Consider the following 25981-nt stretch of genomic DNA (forward strand, 5'->3'; position numbering starts at 1 on the left):
TTGCCAGCTATGAAGACAATCACCGATGACCTTCAACTTTTTGAGGTTTTAGAGAGCAGAAATATCACTACCATAGTGTAAATGTTTTGTCATAGATGCTTCAGATTGCTTCCAAGTTCTAAAAAAAATGCTGGAGATAAGACATACTGTACATCATTTTATATTTTACTATATCTAGATTAGATATAAATAGCTATGGGGAGTGTCAGTGTCATTGATTGGCAATATCTCAAGTTGACAGGCTGTTGTCTTCCTTTATTTTCCTCTGGAGTATGATCCATCAACAGATTATCTCTGCTTTTTCAGATAAGATACCATGATGCTTTTCTTACAAACAGAAACTGTAGGAAAAGCTATTTATTTGTTATTGTTCCAGCGTGAACTTATCAGACTACCAGAATAGAGTGTATGTCTGGGCAATTGGGCCATAGAGTGATGAACAGCACTCATCAGCTCCATTCTATCACTGTCAATAACTTCAATATTTGTTAATTCAGGTATTGGAAGAAACACTCAGCCCAATGTGGAATGAATTACTTCTGTATGATCAGCTTGTAATTGATGGAAAGAAGGAGGACTTGAAGACAGAGACTCCAATAGCTATTGTCAATATTTTTGACTACAATAAATTTGTAAGAGTACTTTTTCTTTCTAAACCTTTGAATATGCTTCTTATTGCTAAAAGGACATTCCAAAACAGGGAATAATTTTCAAAAGTTTACAATTAATTCAAGTGATATTTCAGTTGAAAAACATGATTAAAAACATTAGAGAACAATATTGAACTGAATCAGAAAGTCTAACACCACCGGTTTAATGAAGTACCTAGATAAACAGATTTGTCTTAAACTCATACAAAGAGTTTAGAAGATTCATTGGCAATCATCTCTGAAAACTTCATAACCTAAGAGGTTGTGTTGGGGATATTTTTTCTTGAGCCACCACCTAGTGACCCACTGGTAGGTTGGTATCTTTAAAAAACTTTGATTTTGGTCATTTCCAGGTGACTTAGATTGATTGAAGAAAACTACAGGACTAAGAGAATCTGTACACATGACATTTGCATCAATCTAGGGCTGATCCTTCATCCTGCATATCCAGGATGTGTACTTTAGATCTTTTTGGCAGACAAGTCAGATAATTTCTGGCTCAACTGTGATGTAGGAGGAAATGCTATAAATGTTTTGCAGTATTAACTGGAGCTGGAAGGTTGTTTTTTTTAACAGATTAACAGAGTTAATGGACTTTGTAGTCCAACCCTCCCGTCCAAGCAGACCCTACACCATTTTTGACAGATGGCAGTCCAGTTTCAATTTCTCAGTGCAATTTCAGTTCAAGATCTCTTCCATTGTTCTCATTCCCATATTTTTAGCTTTTGCCCCTCTCTATGGAAGTGAAGAATATTGTTCTCTAATGTTTTTAATCATGTTAATCACTAAAGCTTACTACCAAAACATGCAAGGGCATTTTACTCTGACGACAGTATTCTATCCCTAACAGTATCAGATTCCTTTGCTTCTAAATGCCTTTGCTTATAAATTCCATAAGAACTGTGTTTTTCAATTTCAACAATTTTAAGACATGTACATTTCAACTCCCAGAATTCCCTAGCCAGCCTAGGAATCGAAGTTTGCACATCTTATAGTTGTTGAGATTGAGAAACACAGATGTAGAATATTCTTGTACTGAACACCACCCTAGCAAAAATTGTAATTAATGATCCCAAAATAATGTGCATGTATAATACTGATTTGATGTTTGCTTTTTTCTATAGGGTTCACCAGACTTCCTTGGTCGAGCCTTTGTTATCCCACAGGTGAAGCTGGTAGATGAGCCTTACAGCAAACCTTCTCTCCAATTTTTTGATATTTATAAGGGCCATAAATCAGCTGGAGAATTAATTGCTGTATTTGAGCTGATTGAACTGGATTATAGTGGTTACTTAGAGGTAAGTCCATCACCTGATTTGTAAATATTGATTTCCTGAACCTCAATTAACAAGCTTTGGATGTAATGAACAAAATCTATTCATTTTGTACATTTTTAAAACCCAATTAGCCATTTAATGTACATTTTGATTTAGTGGACACTATTCCTACTCATTAGTTCATTAAATCTAGAGTTTGCTGAACAGATGAATAGGTTGAAAATATCCCTGCTAGAGACTAGATGCATCTTCAGTAATGTACAATATACTTCTAGCATAACATTCAGCATAACAAGTAGACCTACATCTATCATATTTTTTTAATAGAATAGCTTTTCATTTTGTAGCAGGATACTGTAGTGCTGTGGTGAAGGTCTTTTATGGGAGGCTGTGATTAAGATTTAAAAGTTAGTTTATAATCTATAATCTGTAAAATTCACTCACTCAAATAGTGAGTGAATGCAGAAACTTGCATTAATTTTTCTTTCTTAGACACAACAGTGTACCATGAGGAAATATTTCTGGGTAAGAAACTATCACTTCCAGAAATATCATGTGATAGTTCCATTTTTTGAAAGATAACTGATTTTGATAGCAATTATCGTATAAATATTATGCTTCAATGACTGCATTTCTTACTAATAAAATATGTATGAGATTTTTTATACCAATACAGTTTCATCATTCCTCTCTTTGTTTAAATTAGCAAATAAATCAAGGAAGCTTTAGGTAATCATAGTTCTCTGTGACATAAGAACGATGAAACTTTGATTATTATTTCTGAAAACGCTATAGCTTATTAACTTGAAAAACTTTCATTAATTTAAAAAACCCTCTCATTTATTTGATAGGTCATGGAAAGTAAGGAGGCTATAGGATTGGGCTTGCATAAATCTTTTGGCAATAATCTTATTTATACATGCTCACAGAGTACTTTTTTAATTGCTTTGAACTTTATTTATTTTCTAGCCATCTGTTCCTAATGATGTAGACCCCAAAGAGCCAGAGTATTTGGGGGATCCCCGTGCCGGACGATTCATTATTCCTGAAGGAATCCGCCCAATCCTTAAAGAATTTCGCATAGAGGTAAAAATATTTTCCAACAGATATTCCATGAAAATAATTATTGAATGTAATTTAAATTGACTAGCCAGATAGGGGAACGAAAAATAAAATAATTTGTAAGTATTAACAAATACCTTTTTCAGTTATCCATGTGCTCTATGTCTAAATAAATAAATATCATTATCCATGTGCTGAAATAATGGCAAACGTATTATATGGGTGATAGCAAGCCTTTTGTTGTAGCTAAGTCTATTTATACTGAAATTAGATTAAGAAAGTATGAAGCTATAAATTAATATACCGGTACCTGTTCAACAATTTTTCATTGAGTTTTGAGAATTAAAAAGTGATTCTCTGGAGAGAAGTGGCCCAAACTGAGCTATTTCTCTGAAATTGTAGAATTAATATACAACCCATGACACATTGGGTCATTCTTCTTCCCAAATATAATATAGGTGTCAGGATTCCAGCAGTTACCCCCATTTAAATCATGAGTCTTGAGCCAAACTTCCAAAACTTAAAAAGGATTTATTGGGAGTTAACATGCCAGCACTGCCTGAGTGTAGCCGACTCTGAGACACATAATTAATTGTCACCCTTGACCCTGGTTTTCCACCCACCCCCTGGGTGTATCATAATTCATATTCTCCAATGGGGCACATCTATAGCCAAGAGTCATCTATCATGCTCTCCAGTTAGAATTTTGTGTGGCAGAAACTTCGGTCACCTAGTTACTATCTTTCAAAACATTTATGGAATGCAGTTTCGGTTTTGTAAGCTGCTGCACTGCTCCCCCCTCCCTTTCTGTTGGCAACTCTAAAAAGACCAGAGAAATATTTTATGAGTTGACAATAGGTTTGTGCCATTTCCCCTTTCCCCCTTCTTCCTCCCCCCCCCCCCCACTCCACCTCGCAGAACTGCCTGCCTCTTTGCTGGGGAGAAAGGGAGCAAAGGGAGTGAGTAAAACATTCTGGCATGTGCCCAAGAGCCCTCCCTCCAGGGTGGAAGAGGGTTCACCCATCAACTGCTAGGCCCCTCAGCCAATCCTACTTTGCCAGCAGGCATTGGATTCACTTCCTCATTCTTCCTTCATTAACTACCACCATTAAGATATTTCAAATTTCAGCCTCGATTCCAAAGTAGCCAATGGCTGCTTGCCCCAGAGGGAGGCAGGAAAGAAGGTGGTGGCAAGGCCCTTCCCATCTTTCCTTGCACCACACAACATATGAGTTTCTGGGAAGTGTACTGGAAGGTGGTGGCATGAGAAGTTTGCCAAATTTCAATCCCTCGGGAGTCATGGATCCCAGATTTTGAATGCATTCTGTAAGTTAGCTTATTTGAAGTATATTGATTTAAAAATTGTTGCACAGTTTTTCTGAATTAAAAGTTACAAAGCATCGAACAGACCCAAGAGTTTTAGTAATAGATTTACTAAACCTATTAGATTTAGTAAATCTATGAACTTCACATTATTTATGTACAATATAGATTTATGAACTTTACATTATTCTAAATCAAAATCTTCAATATGAACATTAACCCACATTAATTTAAACTGCTTTATACTATCGGCAGAGAACAGTTTGCTAATCTGTCGTACAATTCAGTGTGACGCAATTCAGTGGGATTTGAAGCTGGGGGTCTTTTGAGAGAAGGCGAATGCTTGGCCTTGTTCTGACCTAAGACATTTATTTGCCTCTCTCTTAGATATTGTTTTGGGGCCTGAGAGATCTGAAACGTGTGAACCTATTTGAGGTTGACCACCCTCAGGTGATAATTGAATGTGCTGGAAAGAAAGTGGAATCAGAAGTGGTCACAACTTACAAAGAGAACCCCAATTTCAGTGAACTTGTTAAATTTGTTAATGTGGTAAGTGATAATGGGGAGGTAGATCCCAAAAGTTAAGGTAATTGTAATAGAACCGATCAAGCTAGAGTTGTACAAATATGATCTAGGAAATGTTTTGCTGAGTGTCAGGACAATGATCAGGTGCCCAGGGAATGGATTATTTTGGTTCCAGAAACAATGAACATGCAAACAAATAAAGTGATTTTAAGTTTCATTATTAGCTCAAGCAAACAGATTTAAAAAGCCAAATGATACCCAAATCTCTTACAAGCTGCTATGGTCATAGATTCCAAGACCTTATCTTGATGGGTGACTCATAACTCTAGAATGGGAATCGAAAGTATAAAACTTTCACAGTGAGAAAAGCTTTGAAGCTACAAAATTGCCTCTTCTCCTTTATTCAGTAAACAAGAGTAAAAAAAAAAGGGAGCAGTTTTTTTATTTATTTATTTTGATTTGCCAATCGCTTACAAGATAATAGGTGTAAGTATACACATAGTTATGAAAACATGAAATGGGTACATATAACAAAAATAAAAGAAACAATAGGACAGAGACAGTAGGCACGTTGGTGCGCTTATGCACGCTCCCTACAGACCTTTTAGGAAAGGGATGAGGTCAATAGTAGACAGTCTAAGGTTAAAGTTTTGGGGTTTGGGGAAGAAACCACAGTCAGGCAGAGTATTCCAGACATTGACTAATCTGTTGCTGAAGTTGTATTTCCTGCAATCAAGTTTGGTGCGGTTAACCTTGAGTTTGTATCTATTGTGTGCTCTTGTTATGGTTGAAGCTGAAGTATTCATTGACAGGTAAGTCATTGCAATGTATGATTTTATATACCATACTTAGATCAGACCAAAGGCAGCGTAATTCAAGGTTTTCTAGGTCTAGAATTTCAAGTCTGGTGGCATAAGGTATTCTACAACGAGTTGAGGAGTGGAGAACTCTTCTTGTGAAATATTTCTGGACTTTCTCAACTGTGCTAATATCAGATACGTAATGTGGGTTCCAGACTGATGAGCTATATTTGAGTATTGGTCTAGCAAATGTTTTGTATGCTCTAGTTAGTAGTGTGATATTACCAGAGAAAAAGCTATGTAGGATTAGGTTAACAACTCTTAATGCCTTTTTGGCTATGTAGTTACAGTGGGCTCTAGCACTTAGATCATTAGAGATGAGTACTCCAAGATCCTTGACAGAGTTTGGATCATCAACAAGGTCTTGACTATTCAGCCTGTATTTTATTTTCTGCTTTTTTTTGCCAATATGTAAGACAGAGCATTTATTTGTTGAGATTTGAAGTTGCCATTTGTTTGACCATTCTGATACATAGTCAAGGTTAGCTCAGAATGAGCTCTAAACTTCTAGTCTTTTCTCAATAAAAAGGAAAAGACAAAATATGTCACTAAACTCCTCAAAATGACAATGGTCTTTCACATTGCCATTACAGGAAGGACCATTATCTTTTATAGCATTCACATGCATATCTTTTCGTTAAATATTGTTTTCTTCCTTTTATAAACATTGAGAATCCTATACAGCTGAGTTTCAGTGGAAATGGTTGGTGGCAATTTGCATATTGAATTACTGGATAACTGATCAAGAAAAGAAACATCTATTTCTGCTATTGTAACACTGGAAATTCAGTGAATCATCACAATAATCTATTTACCTTAGAAATATTATGAATTGTTCTGAAATTCATTTGGTTGACTTTTTTTAATAGGAACTTCCAGAACAGGTGTACTTACATCCACCTCTCAGTATCTTTGTGGTGGAGAAGAGAGCCTTTGGACGCTCTGTCCTCGTGGGAACTCACATAGTGTCTCATATTATGAAATTTGCTCCTAAAGAAGTAGATGAGATGGAAGAGGAAACAGATAACCCTCCCAAGAGTGAGTTTTTAGAGTTTTTAGGACATTATCCAATGAAATGAACTAGAGTATAATACAGAAGTGTCAAACTCATGGCCTGTGGACCAGATGCGTCACGCACTGGCCACGCTCACCCCCATTTTAGCGAAGGGGAAAAGTCACGATACGTCACATGATGACAATGTGAGTTACACCCCTGGTATAATGCATTGGGATATAAGATACAAAGCATCTGCTTTGTAAATTATCTTTGCCATATAAGGGAATGTATTGACGAGTCACACCTAGAATGTATTTACATTAAATATGTGGTTAATATATTTTATTTCAGAAAGGAAAGCATCAGATAAACCAAATATCTCCAAAAAAGTGATGAACTTTGGGGCAACTGCTGGACAGAGCGTAATAAATATTGGTGCAGCTGCTGGGCAGACAGTAATAAATATTGGTGCAGTTGCCGGAGACCTAGGAAGCAAAGCTAACCCCCTCAAGCTTGTCAAGGTGAGTGCAGCAATGTTTCAGGTTTACTCTAACAAGAGATTCTGTAATGTTGGTTGTATAATACATACATGGATGTTTCAGAAAAAATATTGATATGATGGCACCAATTAAATGGCAAAGAAGGAAATATAAATGAGAAATGCATGAAAGCAAACAAATAAAAAGGAACTTAAAATATTTTAAGAACCATTTTGGGTTTAAGGCACCAGTCTAGAAATCAGGAAACTATGAGTTCTAATTCTGCCTTAGGCATGAATTCAGCTGGGTCACTTCCAAAACACTTTTGAGTGACAGTGATCAGGAACCTCCCCCTGCCAGATCCAGGAACAAGTGCAAGTAGCACACAAGCAAAGTGGTGCAAAGGACCTCCAGATTGCAGCATGAATCCAGCTGAGGTGGTGCAACCCCACCCAGATTCAAGGATAAATTTATCTCCCTAGGGCCCCACATTCACAGCTACTTGTTCTTGGAATGGTGGAACTAAAATCTGTTCTTTCCTATCAGATCCCCAAGACCTCCAAACTGCTTCACTTGGATGATTGGAGCCATGATCTACAATTAAGTGTTATCAGCATGCTAAGATACTGCACCCCATGCCTAAAGATCACTCCCCTCAATAGCTTTATTATCTAATATGCACACCATATTAAACCGGAGAGGGTAGAGATTAGAGCAAAGCAGGGGTTTTGAGCTAAACCACTTTCTCCCACCAACACTGACTAGACCCAGCCCTGGAGGAAGAACCAATCTAGAAAATACCCCCACCCTCCAACCCCTCCATGCTGATCAAGAAGGACTAGGGTGAATGCACTATCCCTATTCTGAGCCCACCAGAAGTCATTAGCAAGCACAATAAAAATCTCTCAGTATTGTGCAATCCTAGTTTGAAAGAGGTCCAGATAATCTACTTCCATTCAGGACCTTTTGGAGCTGCAGGTTGACCACTTTCTTAATAACTTTCTTACCTTGACAGTAATGATGAGATAATTTCAGGATTCAGGACTGGTATATGGATTTTATGAAGTAATCTTCTAGCAGGCGTTGGAGAGGTTCAACAAGATTGTTCTACATTTCCATATCATGGATGGAATTTTATATCATTTATATTCAGGCACCACTGAAAAAAATCCCTATTGATAAATTGGTACCGAAAGAGGAAGAATTTGAGGAGGAAAAGCCTGAGAAGGAAGAACTGGATTGGTGGTCCAAGTACTATGAATCATTAAAGGAATTAAATAAACAGGTAATCATGGACCTTACAGGATAATTTATATTGTATTATAATCAGATATGGGACTGAATTGGATAACCGGTCCCTTTTAACTTATTGATTATAAAGTGTGAAGTTAGGATACTAGAAGGTAAGGGGCTGTTTAAACAGTAAAATCTGCTAAATAGGTCTGATTTTATAGGTAAAATAGGGGGGCAGTGTTCATGTTGATTTAATCTAGATCAGTGGTCACCAACCAGTGGGCCGGGGACCACTAGTGGTCCACAAGAAAATTTTGGTGGTCCGCAGAGAAATGTCACCTCCAAAGCACCCCCCAAAGCAAATAATCCAGGCTGCGCAGGAACACAAGGCTGTGCCGCCCACATGGCCCGTGGGAACACAAGGCTTGTGTCATTTGCATTGCGAACGACACAAGGTAGTGAGGGGAGGGGGGAAAGGGCAGAGGGGGGGAACTCGCCCCACTTGCCCCATGCGCCTGGCCTGGCCACTGGGCTGCTTCTTTCCACTTCTTCCTTCTTCTGCTTTTGGCTGCACGCAAGGAAAGCAGCAAAAAGTCTTTCTTTCTCTCCCCCAAACTCCACCAGAAATGAGTCTTTGGGATACTGCAAGGCCTCCTTGCTCCAAGAGGCTGCACTGGCAATGATTATTTCTGGTGGAGTTTGGGGGAGAGAAAGAAAGACTTCTGCTGCTTCTGCTGCTTTCCTTGAATGAAGCCAAAAGTCAGTCAGTCTCTCTCTCTCTCTCTCTCTCTCTCTCTCTCTCTCTCTCTCTCTCTCTCTCTCTCTCTCTTATTAATGGTCCGCGGGATTTAAAATTATGAATTTGGTGGTCCCTGAAGTCCAAAAGGTTGGCGACCCCTGAACTAGATTATGAGTTTTCTTTTTACCATTCCCATGCTTCTGTCTTTGTTCTTCAATGCATTAACTGATTTTCCAGTTAGAAATAGGCTGCAATCTCTTATCAATAAACCTAGGATTCATTCTTAGTGTGACTCAATTACTGTATAGGACTGCACTGCAGCATTTTTTCAAGTTCTATGAAAATTTTGTCCTGTTACTCATAGTAAGAACTCTATAGAACAGGTAAGAAGAAAAGGCTGTCACACAAAAATAATTTAAAATTAGAGGAAGAGAAAAGAAAAGGAGTGCTGAGTATCCTTATCTATGATAGGTTATTAAATAATGTTTCAAGTGCAGTATTTATTAATTCCTAGCATTTACTGTACTGTCACATTAAAAAACTGTAAGAAGTCTTCAATATTAGAAAACTGTAAGGAATTTATTAAGATTGTAGAATGGTAAGTCTGATTGACATCTGTTATAACTCAGTTAAAGACCATTCTCTTTTGCAGTCTCTTAGTGATGAAGAAGAGGATGATGCAAATGACGCAGGTGAGCTAGTCGTGCTATAGAGCAGCATTCCTTAACTCCGTTTCTTCCCAATGTGTTAAATTACACCTTTCTCCAGATTATTACCTATTCAAAGGTTCAGTTTTACCGGAAAGAAACCAACACTGTCTTTGTGCATATCAATAGAATGAACAGATATTGTAACACAACACCAAATCAGTGGCTGATCCCTTACAAACTCAGATCACTATCCCAAAGTTTCTGCTTTCTCTAAAGTGCCATGTAGTTGTGGTGTTGTCTGATTCTGACTATACAAACAGATTCTTGCTGTGCCAACATTTAATTGTCTCTGAAAAAAAAAAGAGAGAAATGTGGCCGAATCATTGTGCCGTAAATAAAATTGGGTGGGTGAGTTTTGCTCGTTGATAGTTGGAAGAGATCACCATTGTAAATAGAAGTAAAATGGATGTAGTAAAGAAAACCCAAAAGTAAATTAAGTCATTAACTTTACCTGACTACTCAGAATCATTGCAGCCAGCACCTAACACTGTGAACTGAGAAGAACACCCCTTTAATTTCTCGGTATCTTCTATAGATGGAGGGAACCTGAATGCTGCTTCTCTTGATGAGGATGTAGAAGATGAAATAGTTGTTGAAGCAGAGCCAGTTCGTCCAAAAAGGAAACTTATAGCAACATTAAAAGTAAGCCTTTGTAAAAAAAAAAAATGGATTGAAATCACTTACAAATTTAGATAAATTTAGTATATTTACTGAAGCAGTTCTAGTTTTTTCACATGGAGAGAATTTGTGCTATACTTTCATGTTTTCTCTCTCAAAATGTCAGAAAACCTACTGCCAGTTTTCAGTCAATAGTGATCAGAAAGAGTTCCAAGAACTGCAGAAAGTTATTTAAGGGGAGTTGTTTGTATTTTTTGGGACAGAACAATGCCTAGTCTTTTATAGTATTATCTATATCACCTGTATCTGTTGAAATAGAATTACTACCTATAGCTCTGACTGGTAACATTAATTTTGAACACAATAGGAACAGGGCATAACATAAAAAGGAACAGGATAAGGAACAGCAGCAAAAAAAAAAAAAATCAAACACAATCTGTCATTACAAAAATTTTCTTTCATTGCATTAAGTTTTCTATTCTTTTCTAATCCGAGTTATGTTCAATTACCATAGTGCACATTTTTATTCCAGATTTATGGTTCAGAACTAGAGAATGAGTTTGACAATTTTGAGGACTGGTTATGTATTTTTCCACTTCATCGTGGAAAAGCTAATGAAGATGAAGATGGGAATGAGGAAGAAAAATTTGTTGGGAAATACAAGGTAGGAATCTTTTGAATCATATTTATTAATACCATTTGATTTTGTTCCCACAGTAATAATGGCAGTGAATTTATTCCTATTAATACTAAATTTGTTTGGCAGAAGGGGTCATCCATCAGTCACAATTCAGTCTTACTCATTCCTTTATAAAATGCAAGCCTCACTGACTTTAATGGAGTGATCACCTTTGCTATGTGCTTTCCATAGTTCTTAAGCCAGCTTCCTGATGCTACAGTCTGGAGATTATTATTTTTTTTTAACAAACCATGACCTTTTTTTTGCAGTAGGTAAAAATTGGATCCAAATCCTAATTTGGGAATATGACTGCTAATCTGAAAGAAAGTCTATTGTAATACAATCTATTATTGCAGGAAATTCATTCCAAAGCTTCAACTGTTTCAGAATATGATAGGCTTGCCATAGGATCTTTGCTCCATGAGCTGCAGCGGTTCCCAGTGTGCTTTTGATTGTGATTCAAGGTCTTGGATTATTAACTGTAAAGCTATTGCCTGCCTTCCACAGTTTCTACCAATCTGGTATGAACTGGCAGAATGGACATATAGTGCCATATTTCAGGAAGTGTGTGTTCTCTGAGCTCTGAAATGAGGTTCCTTCTGCGATCTGTATGGTAAATGATGTTCTAGAACAGTGGTCACCAACCAGTGGGCCAGGGATCACTGATGGTCCACGAGAACATTTTGGTGGTCCGCAGAGAAATGTCACCTCCGAAGCACCCCCCAAAGCAATTAATCCAGGCTGCACAGGAACACAAGGCTGCACCGCCCACATGGCCCGTGGGAACACAAGTCTTGTATCACTTGCATTGCAAACAACACAAGGTAGTGAGGGAAGGGGGGAAAGGGCAGGGGGGGGAACTTGCCCCACTTTCCCCACGCGCCTGGCCTGGCCACCAGGCTGCTTCTTTCCACTTCTTCCTTCTTCTGCTTTTGGCTGCACGCAAGGAAAGCAGCAAAAGTCTTTCTTTTTCTCCCCCAAACTCCACCAGAAATGAGTCTTTGGGATACTGCAAGGCCTCCTGCTCCAAGAGGCTGCACTGGCAATGATCATTTCTGGTGGAGTTTGGGGGAGAGAAAGAAAGACTTCTGCTTCTTCTGCTGCTTTCCTTGCATGAAGCCAAAAGTCAGTCAGTCAGTCTGTCTGTCTCTCTCTCTCTCTCCCTGAGAATGGAACTGGAGATCCCAAATAAAGAATGATCGATCAGTAGGAAAACGGGGTGGGGAATTTTCCTGCAGATTTTTTGGTGGATTTTCCCAGGGTCTCTGCTGCTTTCTGCAGAGACCCTGGGAAAACGTCAGCAAGCCACCATCAATCAAAATTCATATTAATGGTCCATGGGATTTAAAATTATGAATTTGGTGGTCCCTGAAGTCCAAAAGGTTGGGGACCCCTGTTCTAGAAGGTCTTGAAAACTGGCTAGTTATCCTGGCCTTGGGGCAGGATGGATATTTATATTTGCATTGTTTGGATTGCTACAGTATATTGTAAGAATTTTGCACTTTTATATTTGCTTATATTGTTGCTTGTTCCACTGTGAATTGTTGAAACTGGGTTGGAGTCAGGTGATATCCCTATTGAATAAATAAATATGAATTGATTAAAAGTCAGATATATTCTGCTATGAGAAGTGAATAGCTTCTTCTCAGCAATAGGGTTTTTCAAAATATAAATTACTAGAAAAAAATACATAAATAGCACATTCTTCTCAACTCCCTCTACTGCAGGGTTCATTCTATGTTTATCGAGCTGAAGAGGCAGGTCCAGAACATAAGATCTCCCAAGGCATCCCCAGAAATAGACCCATCAAGGTTCTTGTCAGAATTTATATTGTTAAGGTAAGTATTTTGACTTCATATATAGAATTCTGATTTAGGATTCTAATCTTTCTTGAGGTACACTTGATTTCCAAAGCACAATTTCTATTATTGAAATAACAGAGATTCTGTAATTATTTCAGTCCTGGTCATTACTTATTTATTATGCTCTTAAGAGCCATTCTTTCATAAATTGAAAAGTAAAATATTATTACAAATTTTTTTAACATTGTCAGGTTGGGTATTTTCAAATGAAGAATTTCTAGTGATGTTATTGCCCCTCCCTTGAAGATTGTTTTCCTGTTAGGAAAATAGACCCAGGATTGGGAAAATATAGGAGTCTTAAATATAGAAGGTGTTGTTTATAAACCATGAACTCTCCAAGGCAATTGCATTAGGAAAAATTCACTTGTAAGCTATTTAAGTCTTTTTTCAGATAGGAAGATATAGGTTTACCACAAATCACATGAAATTCCATTATATTGATTCCACACCAATATGTAGAATTTTTTTTATCCTGTGCTTTTGTATTCTGTCACCATATCACATGTTGCTGTTTCTTTAGGCAACTAATTTGACACCAGCAGATCCCAATGGCAAAGCAGATCCTTATCTTGTGGTAAAGATTGGCCAACAACAAAAAGACACCAAGGATCGATATATCCCAAAACAGCTCAATCCAGTTTTTGGAGAGTAAGGATATGTTTTTATCTTACATCAGTTACATCTTCTCTAAATTGATTCTTGTCTTACCAGAAGATTTTCTTTACTTCAGAAGAATGTACCCTTTTGTCATAGGCATAAAAATACAAGAATATGCGTTCATAGCATCAGCTAAGTTTATGTGTGTGGATTCTTTAGGGCTGATAGTGGAACTTTATGTAGGACTGGTAACGTAGAGAAATGAGAAAGTTGAAGTATTCCAAGGATGGATACTGACATGACCAATGAACTAGATGGAAACAACCTTTCAGCACAGAAAGAGGGAATCTGAGGTTATATCTGGCTAATATGCTCATGAAAATAGGAGTAAAAGAAAGCAAATTGCTAGTAAAAAGTAAAACAATGGCAAGGGCCTGATACTTACCTGGCCATAAGAGATAAAGAAAGAAGGTGGACCAGGAACTTTAAAATGAAAGAAGAGTCTTAATCTGCCAATGGAGGCATCCAGTCAGTATGCCCTTTATTTCAGCATTTATGTTCATAAATACAAGTTAAAGGAAATGCTGCTATAGCAAGCAATAAAACAATGTTGTACAGAAGCTATTTTGTTATATTGTGTCTTTACTTGCTGTCTCCCAATGATATCGTTTTTCTTTCTCTCTCATCTTTAGAGTACTGGAGCTTTCGATATCCTTTCCTATAGAATCGGAACTCACTATATCAATATTTGACCATGATTTGATTGGATCTGATGATTTAATTGGGGAGACCAAAATTGACTTGGAGAACCGATTCTACAGTAATCACAGAGCCAATTGTGGAGTGGCCTCACAATATGACACGTATGTATCATAGGAGCAGGTGACAAGGTGACTGGCTGAATCTCTCTCTCATTTTATTAGTATTCTGTAGCTTTGTCAACAGAGCTGAAGACCCAATGCTTTCTGCCCTATAGCAATGCCAGCACTAATAAACCAGTTTTATATCTGATCTAAACTTGTTAAAATGCAACTTACCATATCTAATCATTTGCTACAGAGAAGGCTACAATATATGGCGCGATGCTTTCAAACCCACGCATATCTTGGAAAGTTTATGCAAGAAGAACGCACTCCCATCAGCTGAATACAGGGCAGAGGAAGTCAAAGTAAATAACAAGATTTTTAAAATTCCCCCTGAAGCTCTTCCTGAAGGTAATGGTACATACCTCTGATACAATTTTTATTTCAACAGTGCTGGATACTTATTTCCAAAGCTGAACATTCTTTTTCACGTAATCCTGATTATTTATGCAGAATCTTAATTTGAAGTCTTTGTAATAGCTAGAACTGATTTCCATTGCCTAGTGACCTCAAGAAGTATTTGACTTCAACTAATACCTTCATCTTTTCTAATTGGGACCATGCTCCATTTCTACTTGCTCCCAACTTATTCTGCTGCAGAAGGCATATCTATATATCGATATCTATCTTTAATTTTGTCACGTTTTGTCACTTTCTTTGGGGAATTTAAGTAAGTGATCTTCCTTAATTAAGTAAAGCTAAGTTTCAACTGAGAGATTATATCTGCTTCAGACATCATCCAGAGCCACAAAACTGTTTGTCTGAGGATTTGGTTTAGCTTCTTTTCTGTATTACTGTGTAAATTCAGAGAGTTTTACAGGTAGTCCTTGATGTAGACCCATTTGTTTAATGACCATTTGAAAATATGATGGTACTGAAAAAAGGATTTATGACCAGGCCTTGTATGTATGACTATTGTAGCACCCCCATAGTCATGTCATCAAAATTCAGGCATGTATTTTTGATGATTGCAACATCCCAGGATCATGTGATTGCCATTTGCAATGTTCTCAGAGGGTTTCTGACAAGAAAATCAATGGGGGAATCAGGATTTGCTTAGTGACCACAGTATAAAAGTGATAAAATTGAGCAAGACTTGGTTAATGACCATGCTGCTTAGTGACAGACGTTCTGGTCTCAGTTGCGATCATAAGTTGAGCATTACATTAGCTTTATTTGTTAAGCTGTTTTAAGCAAACACAGTCATGCTTACAACACTTATCACGTATTATGATTCATGTACCTATTTTTCCTAGAAAGCCTTAGAGTACTATCCTAAATTTATTTCAAACTATCCCCAAATCAGTTGAACCTCTTTTTGTCTGAAAACTCACCCACTCACATATATGTATAATATGTATATATTTGGATATGTTTATGTATCTAAATATATGTAGATGTGTGTGTGTGTGTGTGAGAGAGAGAGAGAGAGAGAGAGAGACAGACAGACAGAGAGAGAGACAGAGACAGAGACACAGAGAGAGAGTTGTATCCCACATTCTAACTCTTTCAGCGGGAAAATGTTAAAATATCAACTCCCACTAACTAGGATATTTTTCCAAATTCAGTGGCACTACTATGGAGACATAATTAGAAATTGAAAATGAGTGCATGATTAGAAATATCACGTATCACATTAATTACTGAATTGAATCCAGACTTGAAGAAGTGCTTATTGGGATCTGTATTTTGTTATATTTCAGAAGCCTTGGCAAAAGACAACAAAGACAACAATGACGAAACCTGGTCTGCCTATGATGAGCACAAGGCTTTGCATGTTCTTCAACACTGGGATGAAATGCCTGAGTATGGATGCAAATTAGTACCAGAACACGTGGAAGTTCGAACCCTTTACAATCCAGATAACCCTGGTATTCTCCAGGTAAAAGCAGAAAGTTGATTTATACATACTCTAGCACTGTTATATTTTGCATTCAACATTTGCATATGTATCTGTAACGTAGCAGCTATAGCCTGCAAAATATTTGTAGGAACACATGCATGGCCTGCTGTCTAGCGAGGTCCTTTCTAACATATACCTTGTGTTATGGGATTTCAACTCTCATAATAATCTTCTGATGACAGAAGGCTGCTCTAAGCACAATCATAGCAATATGGGATGATACAGTTACTCTGGCCAGGTCAAGCTCAGTTCCTGACGACTTTACAAATATAATAGTATATGCATAATTATAAATATGATTTGCCATTTTCTTCTTCCTGGTTTTTCCTCCCCAATCTTGCTATCTATTTGACAGCTCATTGTCTTAATCACTCTTCACACCACAATTCCAAAGTTGCAGAGTAAAAACACAGATGCATGGAATAAATACCAAGCAACTTAGGCTATTGACCAACAAAGGAGAGAACATTGTCAAGTGACTTTTTGTTGTTCTTGTTTCTCCAGGGTTCTCTCCACATGTGGATTGACATGTTTCCAAATGATGTCCCTGCACCACCACCTGTCAACATCAAACCACGACTCCCAATCAGGTAGGGAGGAATTCCTCCATGAACAGGAATCTGAATCAATACTTATTTTATCATTATAGAATTTGTTGGGTATACTGTGCACTGGGTAAAGATTTGTGACTTGAAATTCTCAGATGCTGCAAGCATCTACCCTTTTATCTACTTTCCAACTGCAAATTGCATCACGTTGCATATGAGTGAAAAGTGCATTTAAAATTCTGGAAAATGGTAATTTCATCTGGATGCCTTTTCAAGTGGAAAAGTGCACACTTGTGGGTATTATGCTGTTAAGAATGGAAAGTAATATATGTATAATAAAGCAAGAGGAATATGCAGCTGTATCTTGCCTCAGAATTAATGGAGTGACTAACGGGTTAATCTAAATTTAGATTAACTCAACAGTATATGAAAAGAATCTGTAATTCTAATATGGAAACCATGGAAATCACATTGAATGCATGCTATTTTAGCATTAAACCAAATGCAGAGAATCTGCAATTACTTTGAGAAACAAAAGGGTTTGTTTATCAAAGAAGTCTTTTTATGCCAAGGCCCCTGGCAAGGGGCTTCACTGCCAGCCATCTTGTATGCATCTTTGCAATTAATTAACAGATCAACCAACAAATTACTCAGGATTTGCAAGAAAATCATTATTGTCTTTGGTTTTTTCTTCTTCTTTCCCAGTTATGAACTACGTGTCATTATCTGGAATACAGATGATGTGATTCTTGATGATGTCAATCCAATAACAGGAGAAATTTCCAGTGACATATATGTCAAAAGGTGCATTTGCTGGGATAGGTTAAAACAACCAGAAATCTGCCCCTGGGCCATCCTTTCTGTTTCATTAAATGTGTGAATTGGATTTTAATAGATTGTATTTGTGTGTGGAAGGTTAATTCATAATTAACTTGATACAAATTTCTCCTGCTACATGGTTACTTTTGGTTTTTTAAAGAAACAGCATTTTGTATGATATGAACTTTCTAGTCTACTTATTTTATCATTATAGAATTTGTTGGGTATATTGTGCACTGGGTAAAGATTTGTGACTTGAAATTCTCTGTGGATTTTGTGGATTTTTTCTTGCTATTTGGGAGTTAACCAATTTAACAGTTTATCTGAGGGACTGTCTCTTGCCAGTCACATCTACCTGATCCACTAGAGCAGGGGAGCAAGGAATGTTGCAGGAGATACACCTGGTGGGACCCAGAAGAAGGGCCTTCTCTGTGGTGGCTCCCTCTCTCTGGAATATCATTCTCCCAGAAATTAGACTGGCCCCAACTCTAACACTCTTTAGGAAAACGCTGAAGATCTGGTTCTGCCAGCAGGCTAGGGAACCCAGAGTGGGGTGGAGCACATTAAATGACTTGTGTGATGTGTTGTCGCCATTGTGTGTGTGTGTGTGTGTGTGTGTGTGTGTGTGTGTGGGCTATTATTTGATTATTTGATTATTTTCTTCTATTAGTTTTAGTTTTTATATACAATGTTTCTATATTCGTGTAAGCTGCCGTGAGTTGCCATGTGCGAATAGGCGACAATGTAATTTTTTTTAAATAAGTAAGTAAATAAATAAATAAATTTGCAGCAAATATTACTCTACTGATATAGACTTTGGCTTGGGCCACCTAAATAATGCTGCTGCTGCTTTTTTTCAAGCTTGCATATAAAAATATACTGTATATCCTATGTAGGTAATCCTCGGCTTACAACCACAGTGGAGCCCCAAATTTCCATTGTTAAGCAAGGCAGTTGTTAAGTGAATTATACCCCATTTTATGACCATTTTGCCACAGTTGTTAAGAGAATTACCGCAATTGTTCAAGAAATCATGCGGTTGTTCCGTGCATCCAGCTTCCTCAATGCCTCTGCTTGTCGGAAGCCAGCTGGGAAAGTTACAAATCACATGACCCCAGGGCAGTGCAACTATCATGAATACATGCCAGTTGCTAAGCACCTGAATGTTGATCATGTGACCATGGAGATGCTGCAACAGTTTTAGTGTGAAAACCGGTCATAATTCACTTTTTTTCAGTGTCATTATAACAAAATGGCTGTAAATCGAGGATTTATATAAAAAAGTGGACTTTTTCAATGTGATGGAGGCCAGGGGGTGTGCAGCTTGGACATATAACTTTGGGGCTTGAATGAGCAAATGTCCATTCCTTCCTCCACTGTTACCTTATTTAGGATGCACAGGTAGTCCTCAACTTACGATTACAATTGAGCCTAGAATTTCCATTTTTATGTGAGACATTTCTTCAGTGAGTTTTGCCCCCTTTTACGGCCTTTCTTGCCACAGTTGTTAAGTGAATCACTGCAGTCGATAAGTTATTAGCATAGTTGTTAAGTGAATCTGGCTTCCCCATTTACTTTACTTCTCAGAAGATTGCAAAAGTTGATCACGTGACCTTAGGACACAGCAAGGGTCATAAAGATGAACCAGTTGCCAAGCATCTGAATTTTGATCACATGATCATGGGGCTGCTACAAAGGTCATAAGTGTCAAAAATGGTCATAAGTCACTTTTTTCAGTGCTGTTGTAACTTTGAATTATCATTAAGTTGAGGACTACCTGTATTCTGAATCGTCCTTATGTTAAGATGATGCTACATGCTAATGAAAAGTTCTCCTGCAGCTGGATCAAAGGACTGGAGAAAGACAAGCAAGAAACAGATGTTCATTTTAATTCCTTGACTGGGGAAGGCAACTTCAACTGGAGGTTTGTCTTCCGCTTTGATTACCTTCCAACGGAGAAAGAGATAACTTACAAAAAGAAGGATTCTATTTTTTCTCTGGAGGAGTCGGAATTCCGTGAACCAGCCGTCCTGGTCTTTCAAGTCTGGGACTACGACAGGATTTCGGCAAATGATTTCCTAGGTATTCTTTTAAAAGTACAGAATTGGAATGTTAGTTTGTTTTAGTGCATGCATGCATGGCACAAATAGGAGAAAATACTAGGAGAAAAAGGTCACCTATAATTTCTCTCCCAATTATCTGAACTTGATCTTCTACTTAAAATTGTTCTGTTCTTCTATTAAGGTAGTTAATATGAAATAAAGATAGAGCCAGAAACAGGGGAAATAACTATTTCAGTTCCCAGACTATTATTCACAGGACATGTCCACAATGCCAGGGCCAATTTGGCAAGTGCCTCTTCTCCCTGTTCAATTTTGGATGTTTTTTGGAGCTATATGCAGCGAAAAGTCACCTTACCTATTTATAGATACAAAATCTGTATCATTGGTGAAGCAGTGAAGGAGAAAAATGAATATACAGCAGCACCCAGTGGTTACCAAGATATTACAATATGAGGTCTAGATTAACGCCAGGGTGATTTTATGAGTTCAGAAGCATTGATCGAGTCTGTTTGGCTATCAGTAACATTTATTTGCAGGTGCTCCTTGATTTATGACCACAATTTCAGCAGGATTCAACAAGATGACGTTAAGATCCAGTCATATTGCGATTTCTGAAATTATGTTTCAGGCTATCAAGATTTTTTTTTTTAAAAAAATTGATTTTTAATATAATAATTCCATCTTCAGTTGAACAGTGTGTTGTCTGGGTACAAATAATAATCAAAATTGCAACATCATTTGTTACATTAATATTAATTCTACAGTATTTAAAATAGTAATATTCCACTTATTAATTCTACAATATTAAATAGTAATATTCAACATACTAGTCATAATATTTACTCATCTCTTTTAACATATCTTCTTTATTTTGCTTCCCTGTTTCTAACTTCCATTTTTATTATTTAACCATTGATAAAAGGGCTATCAAGATTTGCTGCCATGCTAACTGTGACCAAAATTAATATAATTCCCAGTAAATTAAAAAAAGAAACCCAATTCTTACCAGTTTTGAAATTATTGCACATATTATATATTATATTATCTAAGTGGGTGAGTGCCTGAAATTCTCTTTTTTGCATCTTTCTAGGAGCCATTGAGTTAAAGCTGAATGATATGGTGAGAGCTGCCAAGAGTTCAGAGCAGTGCACTATCAAGATGGCCAAGGAAAAGGCCATGCCACGGTTTTCTATCTTCCGAAACAAACGAATGAAAGGGTGGTGGCCCTTCATTAAATTGAAAAGTCAGGAAGACATTGAAAGGGAAGAGAGGGAGGCTAAGCAGAAGAAAAAGAAGAAGAAGAAATGGAGGAGATCCGTTAAGCCAGAAGATGTTGAGTTTTCAGATCCTAGTGGGAACATCTTCATCTTAACTGTAAGAAAACATGCAGCAATATTGAAGTGGTGCCTTGAAAGGCTAAGGAGTAAATATGCAGGCACAAACCCAACTTTTATTTTAGGGTTCCCATTCCTTAAAAATATGTCTGTTTTCCTGATCTTCTTATCTCTACTTCCTTCTTTATCTGAGCTGAAGTCGGAAAACCATAGTTTTCTGACAATTGTGATGCTTCCTTATGGAATTGCCTTTTATAGAAAGACACCAGGCTGAATCCATCTTCAGTTTCCAGATACTAGAAAAAGCTCTGAATTTCATCAGACTATACTTTGGAACTTGTATATTTGTGGCAGCTATCAATATTAAACCAAAACCTGACCGAGAAAAAGAAGAATTTAAAAATAAAAAGTTTCAAAGGGCTGATGCCAATGCGTTTTGCATCAAGGGGAAAAACAAACCAATCTCCAGGGAAAAGGAAATGTGAAAAGATGAACTTCATAATCAGAAAAGCTTCCTGATGAGAAAAGCTTCCCAATCTAGAATTAAATGGGATCTGCACTACTCTGAGCACAGTGGAAGTATCTTTATGTTGTTAGGAAATGTGTTTAAAGGGGGGTATGTTGTCACGCATAACATAAAACGCATAACATAAAACAATGGGTGCCTCCTACATTGTCAGAAAAGACCACATTGAAAAGACCACATTTTCTAGGTATCAGAGCAGTTATTCTTAAGGACTATCAACAGACTTCTCCCGTTTCTCTGATGATTGATTCTACAGACATGGATTTTTACTCTTTGCAATTAATTTGATTTGATTAATTTTAGGTTGAATTTGCTTTCAATCATTGTGGAAATGGAGTTTCTTGAAGAAAAGTTTTGGTTCATTGCATTTGCATTGTATTTCCTTTAATAAGCAAACACTTGAAAACATCAGCTGCTATTTCAAAGTATGCTTTTTTTCCAGGGAAAAGTAGAAGCTGAATTTCAGTTGTTGACTATAGAGGAAGCTGAAAAAAACCCAGTTGGTCTGGGGAGAAAGGAGCCAGAACCCTTGGAAAAACCCAAGTAAGTGCTGATAAATGTTTGCAGATTATCATACAAATACCCCAATCTTGCTCTCCCACTCAAAATAGTACCATTGATACCATTTATTGGTATAAAATATACTTTATTTTTTTATATTTTAATACTATCATTTCCTGGTCCAGATAGCTGGAAAGCAGTACGGGAAAGAGAACCAAAGTTTACCAAAAATAAATTTAGATCCAAAATTATCATACTGATAAAATTGCCTCTTTATGTTTCTAATTAAATAGAATACAGTAATTGAATTGGAACATATTCAGATAAAAAACTGGCAACATGGTTTGGAAGATCTTTTGCTTTTCAGATTGTGGGGCTGAAGCAAAGAATATTGTATACTTGTGATGACTGTATCCTGTCTCCAGAATGAGAAGCAATTTTTCTCTGAATATCACTTGCTGCTGGCAACAGAATGATACAGTTGTCGTGTTCTGCTTCTGGGCTTCCTTTAAAGCAGGGGTCTTCAACCTTGGCAACTTTAAGCCTGGAGGACTTCAACTCCCAGAATTCTGGGAAGCAAAGCTGGCTGGGGAATTCTGGGAGTTGAAGTCCTCCAGGCTTAAAGTTGCCAAGGTTGGAGACCCCTGCTTTAAAGAATATAGGAAGATGAACCCAGAGAACTTTGAGAATGGGCCTCCTTATGAACCCAAGCATCTATATAGTCAGGGGGAGTCAAATTTATTTCTTTCAAACATTTATATAGTCACTCATCTTACATCAAAAATAGGGCATATGGTTTGTGTATTTTAAATTTTAGCATTTGATTTTCTTCCTTAGCTTTCCCCACCCCATCCATCTAAAATATACTTTCTTCTCCCTCCCCTTCTTTCTCCTCCAGTCGTCCCAAAACATCCTTCAACTGGTTTGTGAACCCCATGAAAACATTCATCTTCTTCATTTGGAAACGGTACAAGAAGTACATCATTGGACTGTTGATCATTGCAATTGTGACCATATTCTTGGTTCTTATTCTTTACACAATGCCTGGATACATCAGTGAGAAGATAATAAATGGCTAAAGAGTTACTCTTCCTCTCCAGCATATTGGGATTTAATAAAAGAAACAGAAGGAAGACAACAGTGTCTTTCTATCAAAGGTCTTAAAGAACATAGAATAAAGCTGCCTAATTGTCTGTACAGCGTTTTGAAAAGGAATCTGCACTGGGAAGAAATATTACCTCTAGCTGAGCAGACAAGCTGCTCATGTGTAGGATTCATAACAGTCTCTGAAATAAGTTTTCACCTGTCAATAATAGTTCTGAAGATAAAACTTCACTGAAAAATAGACTCTGTGGACTTTATGGATAAAATAAAAGAAAGCAGAGGAGGTGCAGAAGCACTAAAAATTAGTCATACAAAGAAGACTTAACAGTTTTATGTTGGTGCTGTTTGTGTTCCCAGATCAAATGTCTGTGGGAAAATGAATGTTAATTAGTCAAAACACATGCTATAAAAATTCCAATATTATACAGCACAAGGTGATAAGGCAGTAGTGGGATGCACTTTATTTATGGAAAAATTATCACTTGTCACTGTTAGTATTTTGTGTTTATATAACAGTACATAGGAAAATAGACTATGAACTGTACCATGCAAGTAGACCAATTTTAATCATAGGGGAAAACTTTAGAAAATGATTTGGTCAACTTCATTATATTTATACCTCTGTTTCCTCCTATACTTGCTATATCTTGGGTTATGTTGTACCATGCTGAATATAATGCTATTTTGGTGCACTGAGGACATAAAAAAACTATTAAGATTTAGTTGAATTTTTAGAAGTATTAAGTGTACCAAATCCTTTATGAGTTTTGTCATGGAAGTGTACAAAAGCTGCGCAGGTCCGATACCATCCTTTGTAGATAATCAGGAATAGTGATTTTCTCTCTCCAACCATGCCTGCTAAATAGCTAATAATACAGCATCCAGTTTGAGAGAGGTAGAGATGTTACTGCTGTTTGTGGATCAGAGCACTTTAGATTGCTAGAATACCAATCCACATTCATCTACATAAGAAATTCTCAAACAGAAAGATAGTTAAAAGTTATATAATTTTTCAGTACCTTAGGGTCTATTAAGCAAAAGAACCTGCAAACTTGTATGAGCTTTGGATATTTGGGCAAATGTGCTTTCATAATACAAAGTCTGTGGGTTGTCCATTCATGAAATGGCTTCTATGGTCGACATGGCCAAATATAAAGCATTGGTTTTATAACCAAAAGACTGGAGAAATTATCCCCCATCATTTGTTCTAGGCTCCAGGGAAGTTCTCTACTTTCACCTTGGTCCTTTTTCTGGGTAATTAGCCTTCTGCCAAACCACTGGTCTAGACTTCAAATGCGTCCGTCCACTCAGCTGGAGCTCCTGGGCTGAGCAGAGATAATTAAAGGCAGGTTGTCCCAGGGACTTTGCCATGAAGAGTCTTATAAGAGATAGTTGGCAGCTAGAATAGCATCCGAAAGCTTATAGGCAACCGGTGCAGTTTGATAAACAATGATATGAAATGAGCGCATTGTATTTTGCTGCAGATTTTTGTTGCACTAGACAGAGCGCATGTGTGTTTGTGTACTGAAATAGGGGAGATGGGGGGAATCTATGCAATGCAAGACTGCACAATTTTTTAAAAAATAAGGTATTAAAATCAATTTATAGCTGTCAACATCAAACTTTTAGAAACTCAGATTGCTTTGCAAATCATGTTATTGACTAATCTTTCTTTTCCAAAGGACCAATTGGCTCTTAAATATGTGTCAAAATACAGTAGTTTGAGCTGAAGTGTGTCGTAAGTAATATGTATGCATTTAGTACTGCACTAAATGAAGTTATTTGAACAGATACGAACACAAAATTCATTTCAATAAACAGATTGCAAATAGTACTAGATATCTACTTGGAGTTCAGTGGGCGATATCTTTGGTTTTGAATATTTGGAAAGTCCGGTGCTGAACCAAAGTTACATGATCCTTGGTACCTTCGATTGTCTGCCATATGTATATATGATACAAATAGTAATCAGCATCCAGGAATTTAAAAAAAAGTTAATTTTTAAAAAAGTATTTTAGCATAATTTTATTTATTTTTATTTATTATGGAATGTATATTCTGCCTTTCTGTTTATGAAAATACTTGAGACTGTTGAATATTTTAAACATACAAAAAATAAAATTTAAAAGCTTGGCAGAAGAAAGACAATTTTGCTATTTTCCTAAAGAGAATTGGTAGCCAAACACTCCTCTCCAAGTCACTCTAGTCTATGGCCTTGGAAAGTCACAAGGTAGGCAATTACCAGGTGGTAGAAAAGTGCATGAGTCTGAGCACTTCTTTAAGCACTGCTCTCTCTGTGTGGACAGGAAAGCAGAATTATAGAGGGACAGCGAGCAAGCTGCTGCTCTGCTTTTCAGAGGTTTGTGGTCTGCTCAGCTACCCTTAGCTGCTTCCTCTCAATCCTGTTCCCCTTTTTTTCTGTGGCCTGATATTCCACCTCTCTGACTTTGCTGGATAGCCCAAGGCTGTGTGCTCCTTTGCTGCATCCACCCGCCTCGGACACAAAAATGCCGGACCTGATTTCTGTCCAAGACTTCATCTCCCAAAGCCAGGAGGATCTGAGCTCTCCAACAACTTCCTCCTTTACTAGCCACATGGGCAAATGCAGGAATACCGTGTGCAGCTTAGAGGAGGTAAGGGAGGAGCAGGGAAAGAGGCTCTAAGACAAAACAACTGGATTGAATCAGTTGCTTTATTGGGTTGTGTTTT

At 37.3% G+C, this 25981-nt stretch overlaps 2 protein-coding genes across 3 annotated transcripts in view; both read left to right on the top strand.

Moving 5' to 3' along the window:
* Positions 1-24000, top strand: part of LOC113423691 (fer-1-like protein 4) — a 56402-nt gene extending 32402 nt beyond the window's left edge. Inside the window, exons 25-45 of the mRNA XM_026685206.2 lie at positions 498-632; positions 1775-1948; positions 2897-3013; positions 4700-4861; positions 6567-6735; positions 7046-7215; positions 8327-8458; positions 9798-9837; positions 10391-10497; positions 11006-11137; positions 12880-12990; positions 13535-13662; positions 14304-14474; positions 14671-14825; positions 16178-16356; positions 16882-16967; positions 17631-17729; positions 19585-19826; positions 20898-21181; positions 22110-22210; positions 23067-24000. Of these exons, the coding sequence (XP_026540991.1) occupies positions 498-632; positions 1775-1948; positions 2897-3013; positions 4700-4861; positions 6567-6735; positions 7046-7215; positions 8327-8458; positions 9798-9837; positions 10391-10497; positions 11006-11137; positions 12880-12990; positions 13535-13662; positions 14304-14474; positions 14671-14825; positions 16178-16356; positions 16882-16967; positions 17631-17729; positions 19585-19826; positions 20898-21181; positions 22110-22210; positions 23067-23247 (3075 nt within the window). The 3' untranslated portion in view covers positions 23248-24000. The remainder of the gene's footprint in view (positions 1-497; positions 633-1774; positions 1949-2896; positions 3014-4699; positions 4862-6566; positions 6736-7045; positions 7216-8326; positions 8459-9797; positions 9838-10390; positions 10498-11005; positions 11138-12879; positions 12991-13534; positions 13663-14303; positions 14475-14670; positions 14826-16177; positions 16357-16881; positions 16968-17630; positions 17730-19584; positions 19827-20897; positions 21182-22109; positions 22211-23066) is intronic.
* A 1398-nt stretch (positions 24001-25398) lies between these two features.
* LOC113428192 (arf-GAP with SH3 domain, ANK repeat and PH domain-containing protein 1-like) overlaps positions 25399-25981 on the top strand; it is a 47412-nt gene continuing 46829 nt past the window's right edge. For both annotated transcript variants that reach the window (XM_087959496.1, XM_087959497.1), the window contains exon 1: positions 25399-25905. In XM_087959496.1, the coding sequence (XP_087815622.1) occupies positions 25780-25905 (126 nt within the window). In that variant the 5' untranslated portion in view covers positions 25399-25779. The remainder of the gene's footprint in view (positions 25906-25981) is intronic.

The sequence above is a fragment of the Notechis scutatus genome, chromosome 3, assembly GCF_049901735.1.
Source record: "Notechis scutatus isolate UNSWTSFEM ecotype Mainland chromosome 3, rNotScu1.2, whole genome shotgun sequence".
Classification (NCBI taxonomy): Eukaryota; Metazoa; Chordata; class Lepidosauria; order Squamata; family Elapidae; genus Notechis; species Notechis scutatus.